Source organism: Salmo salar, chromosome 12, assembly GCF_965601325.2.
Source record: "Salmo salar chromosome 12, fSalSal1, whole genome shotgun sequence".
Taxonomy (NCBI): Eukaryota; Metazoa; Chordata; class Actinopteri; order Salmoniformes; family Salmonidae; genus Salmo; species Salmo salar.
Window position 1 is genome coordinate 6,341,658 of NC_138302.1, and position 19,030 is coordinate 6,360,687.

General features: G+C 40.7%; 1 protein-coding gene across 2 annotated transcripts; it reads right to left on the reverse strand.

The window, feature by feature from the left end:
- Positions 1 to 3,337: 3,337 nt before the first annotated feature.
- Positions 3,338 to 17,068, reverse strand: LOC123725379 (uncharacterized). Of its 2 annotated transcripts, none has more exons than XM_045690535.2 (2): positions 16,368 to 17,068; positions 3,338 to 4,508 (listed from the first exon to the last, which is right to left on the reverse strand). In XM_045690535.2, the coding sequence occupies exons 1-2, from the start codon at positions 16,750 to 16,752 to the stop codon at positions 3,646 to 3,648; spliced, it is 1,248 nt and encodes a 415-aa protein (XP_045546491.2). In that variant the 5' UTR covers positions 16,753 to 17,068; the 3' UTR covers positions 3,338 to 3,645. The 2 variants fall into 2 exon arrangements, with proteins under 2 accessions (XP_045546491.2, XP_045546490.2); XM_045690534.2 differs by having other exon boundaries at positions 3,338 to 4,511.
- Between the last annotated feature and the right edge of the window lie 1,962 nt (positions 17,069 to 19,030).

Consider the following 19,030-nt stretch of genomic DNA (forward strand, 5'->3'; position numbering starts at 1 on the left):
GAAGAAGGTAGATGGAGAGAGACAGAAACAGACAAGACAGAGACAGCAACAGACGAGGGTAGACTAAAGACAGAAACAGACGATCCCACCATGTTGAGGGAACAAATAGAGACGTTAAGCTTAGAATCAAGAAATGCTACTATTCATCCATTTAATCATTCACATTTAGTAATATTCAAATTAGGTAGTCAAATTCAATTAGCAATATCCAAATCATGTGGTCAAATTAAATTAGCGATATTCAAATAACGTAATCAAATTAAATTAGCAATATTCAAATCACGTAATCAAATTAAATTAGCAATATTCAAATCACGTAATCAAATTAAATTAGCAATATTGAAATTATGTAGTAAAATTCAATTAGCAATATTCAAATCACGTAATCAAATTAAATTAACAACATGCAAATTAGGTATCCAATCAAATTTTATCAAATTCATTTCCCAATCTCCAAGTCATTTACAAAATACTATTCAATCAATCAATCACATTTATTTATAAAGCCCTTTTTACGTCAACTGATGTCACAAAGTGTTATACAGAATCCCAGCCTAAATCCCCAAACAGCAAGCAACGCAGATGTTCCTAGCACGGTGGCTAGGAAAAACTCCCTAGGAAGAGGTTAAGGTAAGACTCAACAAAGGCTAAATTTGATGAATCTATATAATAAGTTAATAGACTAGCATCCTGTCCAGGGGAAGAACTTGTACATCAAGCTGCCTCACACTACAGAAACAGGAGATAGGCTTCTGCTCCTATGAGCCGTTCTGGGTCAGACAAGCCAGGGGGATAATAGCGGACAATATTGCACTCCTATTTGCCTTGTCTTCATTTTAAGCCTACTAGAAAGTGTGTTCCCTCAGGCCTGGAGGGAAGCAAACGTTATTACCCTACCTAAGAATAGTAAAGCCCCCTTAACAGGCTGAAGTAGCCAACCAATCAGCCTGTTACCAACCCTTAGTAAAGTTTTGGAAAAAATTGTGTTTGACCAGATACAATGCTATTTTCCTGTTAACAAATAGACAACAGACTTTCAGCACGCTTATAGGGAAAAACATTCAACAAGCACAGCATGTACACAAATGACTGATGATTGGCTGAGAGAAATTGATGATAAAAAGATTGGGGGGGGGAGCTGTTTTGTTAGACTTCAGTACGGATTTTGACATTATCGATCATAGTCTGTTGCTGGAAAAACATATGTTTTATGGCTTTGAGTAAAGCCAGTGTGTCTATGTATGAGGATGACTCAACACTCTACATGTCAGCTACTACAGCGACTGAAATGACAGCAACACTTAACAAAGAGCTGCAGTTAGTTTCAGAATGGGTGGAATAAGTTAGTCCTAAATATTTCTAAAACTAAAAGCATTTTATTTGGGACAAATCATTCACTAAACCCTAAACCTCAACTAAACCTTGTAATGAATAATGTTGAAATTGAGCAGGTTGAGGTGACTAAACTGCTTGGAGTAACCCTGGATTGTAAACTGTCATGGTCAAAACATATTGATACAACAGTAGCTAAGATGGGGAGAAGTCTGTCCATAATAAAGCGTTACTCTGCCTTCTTAACAACACTATCAACAAGGCAGGTCCTACAGGCCCTAGTTTTGTCGCACCTGGACGACTGTTCAGTCGTGTGGTCAGGTGCCACAAAGAGGAGGGAATCAGGAAATTACAGTTGTCTCAGAACAGGGCAGCACGGCTGGCCCTTGGATGTACACAGAGAGCTAACATTAATAATATACATGTAAATCTCTCCTGGCTCAAAGTGGAGGAGAGATTGACTACATCACTACTTGTATTTATGAGAGGTATTGACTTGTTGAATGCGCCGAGCTGTCTGTCTAAACTACAGGCACACAGCTCGGACATCTATTGCACAAGACATGACACCAGAGGTCTCTTCACAGTCCCCAAGTCCAGAACAGACTATGGGAGACGCACAGTACTACATAGAGCCATGACTACATGGAACTCTATTCCACATCAGGTAATAACTGATGTAATCAGTCAAATTCGATTAAAAAACAGATTAAAAAAAGACCTTATGAAACAGCGGGGACTGTAAAGCAACACAAACATAGACCCATGCATACAAACACACAATAACATACACTATATGTAACAGTGTTGGTTCCGTCCCTCTCTTCGCCACAACCTGGGCTCGAACCAGGGACCCTTGCACACATCAACAACTGACACTCACGAAGCATCGTTACCCATCGCGCCACAAAAGCCGCGGCACTTGTCGCACAAGGGGAACAACTACTTAAGGTCGCAGAGCGAGTGACGTCACCGATTGGAACGCTATTAGCGCGCACCACCGCTAACTAACCAGCCATTTCACATCGGTTACATATACACATGTACACATGGATTTTGTGTTATAGATATGTAGTAGTGGGGTAGGGGCCTGAGGGCACACACTTAATATGTTAAGACATCTGTTATAAATGTATTGTAATGTTTTAAACATGTAGAACTGCCTTAATTTTGCTGGACCCCAGGAAGAGTAGTGGGGATCCATAATAAATACAAATACAAAGGCTTGTGCAAGGCTACTGTGACGGAGAAGTCCATCACTGGCCGCAGGCAGCATTTGGTACACGAACACACACACACACACACACACACACACACACACACACTCAGCGCGCCTCCCTGCTCCGTTATCAGCTACGTTAATAATGTGGGTCGACACACCAGTTAACGTCCCTATCTTAGTACATACATTTTACACTTACCTCCCGTCGGTAACCGGTTATGGTATAAAGAGTATACAGATAAGCATTCATGTTTAATTGAAGCAACGTTTATTATACAAATCGATGTTAGGGATGAGCACGTTGTTTGTTTGTTTGTTTGTTCTGTTCCTCTCTCTCTCTCCAACGCTGTAGCTTCCGGGTATGCTGGATAAGGACCCGAGCTAAGGGAATCGGGCTGACTTTGTAGTGCCTGTCCCGAATGGCTCGTTAATGTAAAGGGGCATATTAAAAGACACCATGTCAGTAGTGTTATGATTTTGTAAATGTTATATTGGGATATTGTTTCATAAAAAAATGTGTTGCAATGTATATACTTTAGTATGTTTGGTTGAATGGAAAATATAGGTTTGAATAGGTAAGTGCTTAATTAATGAGTGTTAATTGTTCTGATGGGAGGGTCTACCCCTACAAAAGGAGCCTCTCTTTCAGTTCATTGAAGAGGCATTTTGGATTGAGCTGTGGATGGGGGGCAGCATTGTTTTTAGCTGTCCCTAGCAGGTATACTTTGAATGGCAGTACTGTTACTTTTCCGGAATCACTATGTAAATAAGCACAGAAGAACGTTTGCGGGTCTGCCATCTTTTTTATTTTGATAGAGGTTAGGTTTTCCAGTTTAGCCTTCTGGCCTACTCTATGTGACAGCTACTTACTTACATAACTATGTACATTTTGCAATATGAAAAGCATATGATGAACAACAGAGGGTTTATACTTGTATCCAATCAATCAAAGCTCATCATCAAAACCCAATAGACATCTGATATTAGACATGATCATGTCTCTAAATGAAAAAACAACAACAGGAACCTTATTCTGGTTTCATATATACAATTTGATTTCATGAGGATGAAACAAAAACACAAATTATGAGTCAAAAACACAAATCAGAACACAGCCTCTCTATTCTCTCATGTGATTTCAGGTCCTCTGATTGGGAAAATGTCTTTCCACAATGAGAGCAGTGGTATGTCTTCTCCTCCTGTGTATGTATTCTTTCATGCTTATTCAGCTGCCTTAACCAGTTAAATCTCTTTCCACACTGGGAGCAGTGGTAGGGCTTATCCTCACGTGTGTGTGTCCTGTCATGCCTATTCAAGGCTTCTAACTGGGAAAAACTCATTCCACACAGCGAACATTGGTAGAGCTTTTCCTTTTTTTGTGTGTGTATTCGTTCATGCGTTTTCAGGGTCCCTAACCACCTAAAACTCTTTCCACAATGGGAACAGGGGTAAGACTTCTCTCGTGTGTGTGCTTTTTCATGCAGTTTCAGAATCCCTAACAACCTAAAACTCTTTCCACAGTGGGAACAGTGGTAAGGCCTCTCTCCTGTGTGTGTCCTCTCATGCATTTTCAGGCCCACTAACCATGTAAATGTCTTTCCACATTTGGAGCAGTGGTAAGGCTTCTCTCCAGAGTGTATTCGCTTATGACTTTTCAGGCTCCCTAACTGACTAAAACTCTTTCCACACTGGGAACAGTGGTAAGGCTTTTCTCCTGTGTGTGTTCTCTTATGACCTTTCAGGCTCCCTAACTGACTAAAACTCTTTCCACACTGGAAACAGTGGTAAGGCTTTTCTCCTGTGTGTGTTCTCTCATGTAATTTTAGGTGTTGTGATCGGTTAAAACTTTTTCCACACTGGGAGCAGTGGTGTCGTCTCGCTGGTTTGGACGTCTCTGGGTCTGGTTCCCCTGAATGACTCTCCCCGCTGTCAGAGTGAGAGTCTGGTCGCTCTCCTGCTAAAGACAAAGTATTTAGTTAAATACTAAACAGAGCCCTGAATGAAACCTTCCTATGTGGTTTAATGGGCGATAGGTAGCCTAGAGGTTAAGATCAAGATAAAAAACTATTGAATCAATTTTAGAATAAGGCAGTAACATAAAACAACATTTTGAAAAAGTCAAGGGGTCTGAATACTTTACGAATGCACTGTATATCTGGCCTTGTGTATTGGGTTATTGTCCTGCTGAAAGGTGAATTTGTTTCTCAGTTTTCCTCCAGGATTTTGCCTGTACTTAGAACTATTCGGTTTCTTTTTATACTTAGTCCTTGCAGGTGACAAGCATACCCATAACATGATGCAGCCACCACCTTGAACATATGTGGTACTCATTGATGTGTTGTGTTGGATTTTCCCCAAACATAAAGTTAACTTCTTTCTTTACTTTAGTTCCTTATTGCAAACAGCATGCATGTTTTGGAATATTTTGATTCTGTACAGGCTTCCCTTTCACTCTGTCATTTAGGTTAGTATTGTGGAGTGACTACAACGTTTCTTTTCCCACCCTCGGTTACATTCCTGGGCATAACGCCATCTTTCTGATTGTGCCTTGCCCGTTCTCATGCACTAGCGCATATAAACAGAACCAAGCAAGACATTATTTCACTCCAAAAGACCATTTATTTTCATATGTGATAGCAAATGGCTGCTTCATTCACTCCTGAATTCTTATTTATATCGAACCCCTGTGTCCGTGGGGAGCGTCTGTAAAGCCTACAGGGAGAGGAGCTTCCTCTCTTTCCTTCCTTCACTCCTGAATTCTTATTTATATCGAACCCCTGTGTCCGTGGGGAGCGTCTGTAAAGCCTACAGGGAGAGGAGCTTCCTCTCTTTCCTTCCTTCACTCCTGAATTCTTATTTATATCGAACCCCTGTGTCCGTGGGGAGCGTCTGTAAAGCCTACAGGGAGAGGAGCTTCCTCTCTTTCCTTCCTTCACTCCTGAATTCTTATTTATATCGAACCCCTGTGTCCGTGGGGAGCGTCTGTAAAGCCTACAGGGAGAGGAGCTTCCTCTCTTTCCTTCCTTCACTCCTGAATTCTTATTTATATCGAACCCCTGTGTCCGTGGGGAGCGTCTGTAAAGCCTACAGGGAGAGGAGCTTCCTCTCTTTCCTTCCTTCACTCCTGAATTCTTATTTCTATCGAACCCCTGTGTCCGTGGGGAGCGTCTGTAAAGCCTACAGGGAGAGGAGCTTCCTCTCTTTCCTTCCTTCACTCCTGAATTCTTATTTCTATCCAACCCCTGTCTGTTTGTGGGCCGGGATCAGTCATTGTTATTTTCTTTTGACCCGCCTAGACTCACTAACAGAATATCCCAGGGAACTGAACAGTAATGACCAAATCATGATCTGTTGAATTGTTTATACTATGTCCCTATCAAACAGCGACTGGACAAACATTATTAGGTTTTACATGTATTTATTTGTATTTCACCATAATTGGTTTTGTTCGGTCTATTTTCCTCCTTTTCTAGTCCAGTAGACTAGATTTGACATTTAGATTATGGGACAAGAATAGAGGGAGCCCTGTGGATGGGCCATTAGAATATAGGGAGCCTTGTGGATGGGCCATTAGAATATAGGGAGCCCTGCGGATGGGCCATTAGAATACAGGGAGCCTTGTGGATGGTCTGTTAGAATATAGGGAGCCCTGCGGATGGGCCATTAGAATACAGGGAGCCTTGTGGATGGTCTATTAGAATATAGGGAGCCCTGCGGATGGGCCATTAGAATACAGGGAGCCTTGTGGATGGTCTATTAGAATATAGGGAGCCCTGCGGATGGGCCATTAGAATACAGGGAGCCTTGTGGATGGTCTATTAGAATAGAGGGAGCCCTGTGGATGGGCCATTTGTTCTTGTCATGTCACAGCCCTGCAGCTGGATGCAGAACAGATGGAGTCTACGAGAAAGAGATTGTTGTAAAGTACAATATAAATCACTCCTATTCTCTTTTTGGTGGGAGGGGAAGGTTTATATTAGCTGCAACCTGGGGAGGGCTCTTGGGAAATATAGTTTATTTTATTTTTTCATATTCTATGCTGATATTGACTACATCTATTAACTTTAAAATGGGATTGTACTACATAGTAATACCTACTATTACACGTGTGCTACACAGTAATACCTACTATTACACGTGTACTATATAGTAATACCTACTATTACACGTGTGCTATATAGTAATACCTACTATTACACGTGTGCAATATAGTAATACCTACTATTACACGTGTGCAATATAGTAATACCTACTATTTCACGTGTGCTATATAGTACTACCTACTATTTCACGTGTGCTATATAGTACTACCTACTATTACACGTGTGCTATATAGTACTACCTACTATTACACGTGTGCTATATAGTACTACCTACTATTACACGTGTGCTATATAGTAATGCCTACTATTACATGTGTACTATATAGTAATACCTACTATTACACGTGTACTATATAGTAATACCTACTATTACACGTGTATGCTGATATTGACTATATAGTACTACTTACTATGTGTACTTATTCCCTCCTGAATCCGAGAATCTTCTGACCGGGTTTTCTGGAAAACCAGGGAATTCATGGAAAGTTACCAGATTTATGCAATCCTACTTCCTATGAGTTTTAAGCCAGACTAGATCCCTCCATAACCTGAGTTCAGAACATTTGAGGTCAAGTTTTCAGAATATTTCCAATATTTAAAAAACACTTATGTTCATCATAATAATAAATATACATTATATATACAGCAGTATGTGGACACCCATTCAAATGAGTGGATTCAGCTATTTCAGCCACACCCGTTGCTGGCAGGTGTATAAAATCGAGCACACAGCCATGCAATCTCCATAGACAAACATTGGCAGTAGAATGGCCTTACTGAAGAGCTCAGTGACTTTCAACATGGCAACGTCATAGGATGCCACCTTTCCAACAAGTCAGTTCATCAAATTTCTGCCCTGCTAGAGCTGCCCCGGTCAACTGTAAGTACTGTTATTGTGAAGGGGAAACGTCTAGGAGCAACAACGGCTCAGCCGCAAAGTGGTAGGCCACACAAACTCACAGAACGAGACCGCCGAGTGCTGAAGCACGTAGCGTGTAAAAATAGTCTGTCCTCAGCTGCAACACTCACTACTGAGTTCCAAACTGCCTCTGAAAGCAACATCAGCACAAGAACTGTTAGTTGGAAGCTTCATGAAATGGGTTTCCATGGCCGAGCAGCCGCAGACAAGCCTAAAATCAACATGCGCAATGCCGTCGGCTGGAGTGGTGTAAAGCTCGCCACCATTGGACTCTGGAGCAGTGGAAATGCGTTCTCTGGAGGGATGAATCACGCTTCACCATCTGGCAGTCCAACAGACAAATCTGGGTTTGGCAGATGACAGGAGAACGCTACCTGCCCCAAAGCATAGGGCCAACTGTAAGGTTTGATGAAGAAGGCATAATGGTCTGCTTTTCATGGTTCGGGCCCCTTGAAGGGAAATAGTATTTATAAATATTTTTACCCCCTTTTTGTCCCGTATTTAGTGATTTCCAATTGGTAGTTACAGTCTTGTCCCATCGCTGCAACTCCCGTACGGACTCAGGAGAGACGAAGGTCGAGAGTCATGCGTCCTCCGAAAACATGACCCTGCCAAGCCACACTGCTTCTTGACACACTGCTCGCTTAACCCGGAAGCCAGCCGCACCAATGTGTCAGAGGAAACACTGTACAACTGGCGACGGCATCAGCGTGCATGCGCCCTGCCCACCACAAGGAGTCGCTAGAGCGCGATGGGACAAGAACATCCCGGCTGGCTAAACCCTCCCCTAACCCGGACGATGCTGGGCCAATTCTGTGCTTCAAACTTCGTGGCAACAGTTTGATGAAGGCTCTTTCCTTGTTTCAGAATGACAAAGCCCCCCGTGAACAAAGCGAGGTCCAGGCTGAAAGAGACAGCAGCATGGAAGTATTATACATATTATACCTCCTCCCTTGTGGACATGTAACGATCAAAACACTTCAAGTTTTCAAGTTGATAGAGAGAAGTGGAGTTATTACAGTTTAATTGAAGACAATTATTTTTATTTTTAACAAAGATGGAATTTTATTTAATCTTTAGAGATATTTTTTATTTGTTGTTTATCTTTACTCAAACGTACGAGAGACGGACATGATTTGAGTTAATGGTTAATGGACTTTGAGTTTGGCGTCGATCAGATGTTTGGTTCATGAGAAGATATGGCGGAGGTCATAGGCTCATGAGGCAAATACGTTCACTATGATGAGAAACACTTGTACCAAGGTTCTAGGTTGTACGTCAAACAGGGTGGCGGGCTGAACCTTCTACTTTGAATGCTTCTTACAGTGCCACCTATGGGCCAATCTGTGCCGTTTTTTTGGTGTTTGAGTAGTAGTGTTCACATACAGTACTTCAATATTGTCGAAGAATAATTTTTTCAAACAATCGGGCATTGAGATATTTGCAACAAGTGCGAAATAATAATAAAGAAAACATATTGTTTGTTTTATTTCACCTTTATTTTAGTGGGGAGACCCATTGAGATACAGATCTATTACAAGGGAGCCCTGCTTCACTGCCACTTATAACCACTAACAGCACAGCTTCAAATCTAATCTATTACAAGGGAGCCCTGCTTCACTGCCACTTATCACCACTAACAGTAAAGCTTCAAATCTAATCTATTACAAGGGAGCCCTGCTTCACTGCCACTTATCACCACTAACAGTAGAGCTTCAAATCTAATCTATTACAAGGGAGCCCTGCTTCACTGCTACATATCACCACTAACAGTAGAGCTTCAAATCTAATCTATTACAAGGGAGCCCTGCTTCACTGCTACATATCACCACTAACAGTAGAGCTTCAAATCTAATCTATTACAAGGGAGCCCTGCTTCACTGCCACATATCACCACTAACAGTAGAGCTTCAAATCTAATCTATTACAAGGGAGCCCTGCTTCACTGCTACATATCACCACTAACAGTAGAGCTTCAAATCTAATCTATTACAAGGGAGCCCTGCTTCACTGCTACATATCACCACTAACAGTAGAGCTTCAAATCTAATCTATTACAAGGGAGCCCTGCTTCACTGCCACTTATCACCACTAACAGTAAAGCTTCAAATCTAATCTATTACAAGGGAGCCCTGCTTCACTGCCACTTATCACCACTAACAGCACAGCTTCAAATCTAATCTATTACAAGGGAGCCCTGCTTCACTGCTACATATCACCACTAACAGTAGAGCTTCAAATCTAATCTATTACAAGGGAGCCCTGCTTCACTGCCACTTATCACCACTAACAGTAGAGCTTCAAATCTAATCTATTACAAGGGAGCCCTGCTTCACTGCTACATATCACCACTAACAGTAGAGCTTCAAATCTATTTTTGTTTCATGGTTAGAGGCTGAGCAGAGCTCTATAATAATAGATAATGTCATGTCTTTAGGCTGAGCAGAGCTCTATAATAATAGATAATGTCATGTCTTTAGGCTGAGCAGAGCTCTATAATAATAGATAATGTCATGTCTTTAGGCTGAGCAGAGCTCTATAATAATAGATAATGTCATGTCTTTAGGCTGAGCAGAGCTCTATAGATAATGTCATGTCTTTAGGCTGAGCAGAGCTCTATAATAATAGATAATGTCATGTTTATAGGCTGAACAGAGCTCTATAATAATAGATAATGTCATGTTTTTATGCAGAGCAGAGCTCTATAATAATAGATAATGTCATGTTTATAGGCTGAACAGAGCTCTATAATAATAGATAATGTCATGTCTTTAGGCTGAACAGAGCTCTATAGTAATAGATAATGTCATGTTTATAGGCTGAGCAGAGCTCTATAATAATAGATAATATCATGTCTTTAGGCTGAGCAGAGCTCTATAATAATAGATCATGTCATGTTTTTATGCAGAGCAGAGCTCTATAATAATAGATAATGCCATGTCTTTAGGCTGAGCAGAGCTCTATAATAATAGATAATGTCATGTTTTTATGCTGAGCAGAGCTCTATAATAATGGATAATGTCATGTCTTTAGGCTGAGCAGAGCTCTATAGATAATGTCATGTCTTTAGGCTGAGCAGAGCTCTATAATAATAGATAATGTCATGTTTTTGTGCAGAGCAGAGCTCTATAATAATAGATAATGTCATGTTTATAGGCTGAACAGAGCTCTATAATAATAGATCATGTCATGTCTTTAGGCTGAGCAGAGCTCTATAGTAATAGATAATGTCATGTATTTAGGCTGAGCAGAGCTCTATAATAATAGATAATGTCATGTCTTTAGGCTGAGCAGAGCTCTATAATAATAGATCATGTCATGTCTTTAGGCTGAGTAGAGCTCTATAGATAATGTCATGTCTTTAGGCTGAGCAGAGCTCTATAATAATAGATAATGTCATGTCTTTAGGCTGAGCAGAGCTCTATAATAATAGATCATGTCATGTCTTTAGGCTGAGCAGAGCTCTATAATAATAGATAATGTCATGTTTTTATGCAGAGCAGAGCTCTATAATAATAGATAATGCCATGTCTTTAGGCTGAGCAGAGCTCTATAATAATAGATAATGTCATGTCTTTAGGCTGAGCAGAGCTCTCTAGATAATGTCATGTCTTTAGGCTGAGCAGAGCTCTATAATAGATAATGTCATGTTTACAGGCTGAGCAGAGCTCTATAATAATAGATAATGTCATGTTTATAGGCTGAACAGAGCTCTATAATAATAGATCATGTCATGTCTACAGGCTGAGCAGAGCTCTATAATAATAGATAATGTCATGTCTTTAGGCTGAGCAGAGCTCTATAATAATAGATAATGTCATGTCTTTAGGCTGAGCAGAGCTCTATAATAATAGATCATGTCATGTCTTTAGGCTGAGCAGAGCTCTATAATAATAGATAATGTCATGTCTACAGGCTGAGCAGAGCTCTATAATAATAGATAATGTCATGTTTATAGGCTGAGCAGAGCTCTATAATAATAGATAATGTCGTGTCTTTAGGCTGAGCAGAGCTCTATAATAATAGATCATGTCATGTCTTTAGGCTGAGCAGAGCTCTATAATAATAGATAATGTCATGTCTACAGGCTGAGCAGAGCTCTATAATAATAATAGATAAGGTCATGTTTACAGGCTGAGCAGAGCTCTATAATAATAGATAATGTCATGTTTATAGGCTGAGCAGAGCTCTATAATAATAGATAATGTCATGTTTATTGGCTGAGCAGAGCTCTATAATAATAGATAATGTCATGTTACAGGCTGAGCAGAGCTCTATAATAATAGATAATGTCATGTTTATTGGCTGAGCAGAGCTCAATATTAACAGATATTGTGATGTTTACAGGCTGAGCAGAGCTCTATAATAATAGATAATGTCATGTTTATAGGCTGAGCAGAGCTCTATAATAATAGATAATGTCATGTTTTTAGGCTGAGCAGAGCTCTATAATAATAGATAATGTCATGTTTACAGGCTGAGCAGAGCTCTATAATAATAGATAATGTCATGTTTATAGGCTGAGCAGAGCTCTATAATAATAGATGATGTCATGTCTACAGGTCTCTTTGCTGATGCTGCGTTTGACTTTGAATCTGAGTTTGCATGAACTCAGGCTGGCTGGGCTGGCCCATCTTGGTAGGGGGGCCAGCCCATCTTGGTAGGGGGGCCAGCCCATCTTGGTAGGGGGGGCCAGCCCATCTTGGTAGGGGGCCGGCTATTGCCCACTGATCAGCTAAAGGCTCATTATAGATTCAGTAACCCAATACATCATCAAACTGTACTGATCTCTATCAGAGATTCAGTAACTGTCACGTCCTGACCTTAGTAAGATGTTATTTTCTATGGTAGAGTAGGTCAGGGCGTGACAGCGGGTGTTTTTCTATGTTTTGTATTTCTATGTTCATGTTCTAGTTTTGTATTTCTATGTTGGTTTTGTTTGGCATGATCTCCAATTAGAGGCAGCTGGTCCTCGTTGTCTCTAATTGGAGATCATACTTAAGTAGGGTTTTTTTCCACCTGGGTTTGTGGGAAATTATTTTGGAGTAGTGTATGTTTCACCTCTGTGTCACGGTTTGTTGTTTTGTTACTTCAGTTTATTGTTTATGTATCGCATAGTTTCACAGTGAAAATAAAATGTGGAACGACACACACACACTGCACTTTGGTCGGCTTCTCCTTTCGACAACCGTGACAGTAACCCAATACATCATCAAACTGTACTGATCTCTATCAGAGATTCAGTAACCCAACACATCATCAAACTGTACTGATCTCTATCAGAGATTCAGTAACCCAATACATCATCAAACTGTACTGATCTCTATCAGAGATTCAGTAACCCAATACATCATCAAACTGTACTGATCTCTATCAGAGATTCAGTAACCCAATACATCATCAAACTGTACTGATCTCTATCAGACGTGGATAAGTGTAGTTCTAAGGTATTGTATATGTATTTCTATGTTGAAAAGGATTCACAGGGAAAATGGCATAACATGATATGCCGTTTAAGTATCTAAATATGTGGGATATGGATCAACAACTGGGATATCTAACAACACTATAGGTAGGTGTTATAACAGGTGGGATATCTAACAACACTATAGGTAGGTGTTATAACAGGTGGGATATCTAACAACACTATAGGTAGGTGTTATAACAGGTGGGATATCTAACAACACTATAGGTAGGTGTTACAACAGGTGGGATATCTAACAACACTATAGGTAGGTGTTATAACAGGTGGGATATCTAACAACACTATAGGTAGGTGTTATAACAGGTGGGTTATCTAACAACACTATAGGTAAGTGTTATAACAGGTGGGATATCTAACAACACTATAGGTAGGTGTTATAACAGGTGGGATATCTAACAACACTATAGGTAAGTGTTATAACAGGTGGGATATCTAACAACACTATAGGTAAGTGTTATAACAGGTGGGATATCTAACAACACTATAGGTAAGTGTTATAACAGGTGCACGTGTCAAAATGGGGGGATATCCTTCTTTAAGTGGCAGTGTTGCTCTTTGCTGAAACACAAACTCCAGACTGTGGCTTTATGTTAATTAAATAGGGTTTTTACACCCATATTTATTGACAACCCCTACTTAATCAGATAACTCTTGGTTTACAAAATAATCTATACAATCGGTGAAAGCAGTGGTCCTAGTAAATAATGAAAGTTACCAGCACAGCACACCCATTGACGATACATTAGAATTAGCTTATTATCATTACTGAAATGAAGGTTGTCATTACCGAAACGGGCCTAAAAATGATGCGGTAAAGAGAAATGTGTGTTTTAGTAATGAGAGGCCCTTAGCTTCATCTGGAAGTAATAGGAGACAGACATGAGTCAGCAAACTGTTTACCACATCACTCAAGCCCATTCATGTCTCCATGTTGGTAAGGTAATGGGTCTCTAAGTGTTTACCACATCACTAAAGCCCATTCATGTCTCCATGTTGGTAAGGTAATGGTTCTCTAAGTGTTTACCACATCACTAAAGCCCATTCATGTCTCCATGTTGGTAAGGTAATGGTTCTCTAAGTGTTTACCACATCACTAAAGCCCATTCATGTCTCCATGTTGGTAAGGTAATGGTCCTCTAAGTGTTTACCACATCACTAAAGCCCATTCATGTCTCCATGTTGGTAAGGTAATGGGTCTCTAAGTGTTGACCACATCACTAAAGCCCATTCATGTCTCCATGTTGGTAAGGTAAAGGGTCTCTAAGTGTTTACCACATCACTAAAGCCCATTCATGTCTCCATGTTGGTAAGGTAATGGTTCTCTAAGTGTTTACCACATCACTAAAGCCCATTCATGTCTCCATGTTGGTAAGGTAATGGTTCTCTAAGTGTTTACCACATCACTAAAGCCCATTCATGTCTCCATGTTGGTTAGGTAATGGTTCTCTAAGTGTTTACCACATCACTAAAGCCCATTCATGTCTCCATGTTGGTAAGGTAATGGTTCTCTAAGTGTTGACCACATCACTAAAGCCCATTCATGTCTCCATGTTGGTAAGGTAATGGTTCTCTAAGTGTTGACCACATCACTAAAGCCCATTCATGTCTCCATGTTGGTAAGGTAATGGTTCTCTAAGTGTTTACCACATCACTAAAGCCCATTCATGTCTCCATGTTGGTAAGGTAATGGTCCTCTAAGTGTTGACCACATCACTAAAGCCCATTCATGTCTCCATGTTGGTAAGGTAATGGTTCTCTAAGTGTTTACCACATCACTAAAGCCCATTCATGTCTCCATGTTGGTAAGGTAATGGTTCTCTAAGTGTTTACCACATCACTAAAGCCCATTCATGTCTCCATGTTGGTAAGGTAATGGTTCTCTAAGTGTTGACCACATCACTAAAGCCCATTCATGTCTCCATGTTGGTAAGGTAATGGGTCTCTAAGTGTTGACCACATCACTAAAGCCCATTCATGTCTCCATGTTGGTAAGGTAATGGTTCTCTAAGTGTTTACCACATCACTAAAGCCCATTCATGTCTCCATGTTGGTAATGGTCCTCTAAGTGTTGACCACATCACTAAAGCCCATTCATGTCTCCATGTTGGTAAGGTAATGGTTCTCTAAGTGTTTACCACATCACTAAAGCCCATTCATGTCTCCATGTTGGTAAGGTAATGGTTCTCTAAGTGTTTACCACATCACTAAAGCCCATTCATGTCTCCATGTTGGTAAGGTAATGGTTCTCTAAGTGTTTACCACATCACTAAAGCCCATTCATGTCTCCATGTTGGTAAGGTAATGGTTCTCTAAGTGTTTACCACATCACTAAAGCCCATTCATGTCTCCATGTTGGTAAGGTAATGGTTCTCTAAGTGTTTACCACATCACTAAAGCCCATTCATGTCTCCATGTTGGTAAGGTAATGGTTCTCTAAGTGTTGACCACATCACTAAAGCCCATTCATGTCTCCATGTTGGTAAGGTAATGGTTCTCTAAGTGTTTACCACATCACTAAAGCCCATTCATGTCTCCATGTTGGTAAGGTAATGGTCCTCTAAGTGTTGACCACATCACTAAAGCCCATTCATGTCTCCATGTTGGTAAGGTAATGGTTCTCTAAGTGTTGACCACATCACTAAAGCCCATTCATGTCTCCATGTTGGTAAGGTAATGGTTCTCTAAGTGTTTACCACATCACTAAAGCCCATTCATGTCTCCATGTTGGTAAGGTAATGGTTCTCTAAGTTTTTCTAAAATTTGAGCTTTTTTGTCATTTTGGTATTGACAAGGTTCAGTGTCATAAAGGTTTTTTTTGAGAAAAGACTCATTCTGAACGCATATAAGTGAAAAATGTTAAATAACGTGTGCTCCTCTAAGGACTACTCCACTAGACGGTGCATCATGGGTGAATAAACGTTTTTACAGCAACTTGAACAAGTGTTACGGTAATGAGAAATATGTCCACAGACACTTTTCATGAGAATCACCTCTTTCACCACATGATTTAGAAACCTCATTTCAACTGTCCAGTGTTGCACACTATTTTCATTTATATAATAAAATGTTTAACAAACCACTTAATTTCAATAGCTCATTCACAATGTGACCTAGAAATCTAGAAACCGTTCACATGGTAGGTTTTCCCATAGGATTGTTCACCCTATGGTTTTCCAATAAAGCACTTCCACGTTTATAAATAAATATTAGTAACTTTTACATTTCAATAGCTGGTTTTCAAACATGTGACCTAGCAATATTCAAGGACTGAAGAGTTTGTGCCCCAGTTTTTAAGACCATACTTACTGGTGTTACTCAGGTCTCCCATCTCCTCTTCCTCTCCTTCCTCTTCTTTCAACATGAAAGTAATCTGTTCCTCTTCCTCCTCTTCTTTCAACGTGAAAGTAATCTGCCCCTCTTCCTCCTCCTTCTCTTCTTTCAACGTGAAAGTAATCTGCCCCTCCTCTTCCCCTCCTCCCTCCTCTTTCAACGTGAAAGTAATCTGCCCCTCTTCCTCTCCTTCCTCCTCCTCTTTCAACGTGACAGTAATCTCCCCCTCCTCCTTCACTCCGAAAACTCCTTCTTCCTCTTGTTTAACAGTAACATCCTCCTCCTCTTTCACTTCAAAAGCTTCTTTCTCTTCTGTCACTGTAACTTCTTTCTCTTCTTCTTTCACTGTAATAAGCCTCATCCTCTACTTCTTGTTTAACTGTGACGGCCCCCTCTTCTTTAGCAGGAGTGGAGTAGTTTAGTGAACTCATGGTCGGGGATGTTAGCTAGCTAGCTACTTAGCATTAGCGATTAGCCTAGTGCAAAGCTAATTTGGGAAGCCAGCTACCTGATAAACAACGTAAATAATACATTAAATGGACCAGCAAGTAGACAAAACAGAAGTATGTTTAAAACACAGTGACTAATGTACATCAAAACAGCCTAAAAACATTTAATGTTTTCGGCTACGGAGGTGGCCGACTAACTGTTGTTCCTGTTGAAGAAGTGTCCCGTCCGCTACATTAGACGTCACACTGGCAGCATCGCCTAAAATATGCACATCGCCATCTGCTGATTGGAGTGGGTAACGCAGGTGATAATAAAAATAAAACAATTTTTTTGGGGGGGGGGTTTAATCGAAGTGTAATATTATATGTAAACGTACAAATGAACCGTGTGTTGATGGCTTAGTGCAGATTTTTTTAATGAGAGAATTTAAATACTGTACTACACAACAGTAGTAGGCTTGATGGCCTGATTACCAACAATGACGTGACATCTACAGCAGGGGTGGGAACCCCAGTCCTCAGGAGCCTGATTGATGTCACACTTTTTCTCCATCCCTAGCAAACACAGCTGATTAATCAAACTGCATTCTAAACTGAAGATCATGATTAGGTGATTATTGGAGTCAGGTGTGTTAGCTGGGGCTGGGGCAAAACTGTGACACCAATCAGGCGCCCGAGGACTGGAATTGCCCCCCACCCCCCAGGCCTACAGGGAGGAGGTGAGGGCCCTAGCGGATTGGTGCCAGGAAAATAATCTCTCCCTCAACTTAACCAAAACGAAAGAGCTGATCGAAAGAGCTGACCCCATCCACATCGACGGGACTGCAGTGAAGAAGGTGAAAAGCTTCAAGTTCCTTGGTGTACACATCACTGACAATCTGAAATGGTCCAGACAGTGTGGTGAAGAAGGCACAACCCTCCTGGTACTTTAGGTGTCCTGATGTCACAGGAAGGCCAAAAAGATCATCAAGGACATCAACCACCCGAGCCACTGCCTGTTCACCCCGCTATCATCCAGAAGGCGAGGTCAGTACAGGTGCATCAAAGCTGGGACAGAGAGACTGAAAAACAGCTTCTATCTCAAGGCTATCAGACTGTTAAATAGCCATCACTAGCTGACTACCACCCAGTTACTCAACCCTGCAGCTTAGAGGCTGCGGCTCTATGTACATAGACATGGAATCACCGGTCACTTAAAACAAATGGGAAACTAGTCACTTTAATAATGTTTACATATGTTGTACTCACTTATATGTATATACTGTATTCTACTATATTTTTGTCAATGCCACTCCGACATTTCTCGTCGTAATATTTATATATTTCTTAATTCCATTATTTTACTTTTAGATGTGTGTGTATTGTTGTAAATCGTTAGATACTACTGCGCTGTTGAAGCTAGGAACACAATCATATCGCTACACCCGCAATAACATCTGCTTATTATGTGTATGTGACCAATACAATTAGATTTGATTTTACAGCGCATCCGCATGAGCATTAAAGCCCTAGTTCATGCAGGGCTCTATCGCCACACCAAACAAAAAAATATGTCACTTTCTCTTAGGAAAGATTAACGATAGAGTGGCCTAACGTCTCAAACTGAATTATTCCACTGTTCTATCGTTCGCTACATACTTCAGTCTGAGACTGACGTCATTGAAGTCGATTGTGGTGACGTCAACATGAGGGGTGTTACACAAAACAAAGTAATCAGCGATTGGCTCATCTCCAACCAATCAGAGTAGCAACTCCAATGACGATGTTTCAAACCTCCGCTCTGACCCAACCCATCGGTTTCTGGGACCAATCAGAACAGTTAGTGTTTCTGTTCTAGAAGTCGTGGTGGAAGTAAATCAAATCAAATCAAATGTATTTATATAGCCCTTCGTACATCAGCTGATATCTCAAAGTGCTGTACAGAAACCCAGCCTAAAACCCCAAACAGCAAGCAATGCATGTGAAAGAAGCACGGTGGCTAGGAAAAACTCCCTAGGAAAAACTCCCTAGAAAGGCCAAAAACCTAGGAAGAAACCTAGAGAGGAACCAGGCTATGAGGGGTGGCCAGTCCTCTTCTGGCTGTGCAGGGTGGATATTATAACAGAACATGGTCAAGATGTTAAAATGTTCATAAATGACCAGCATGGTCAAATAATAATAATCATAGTACTCTGTACTCTGATCCAGACT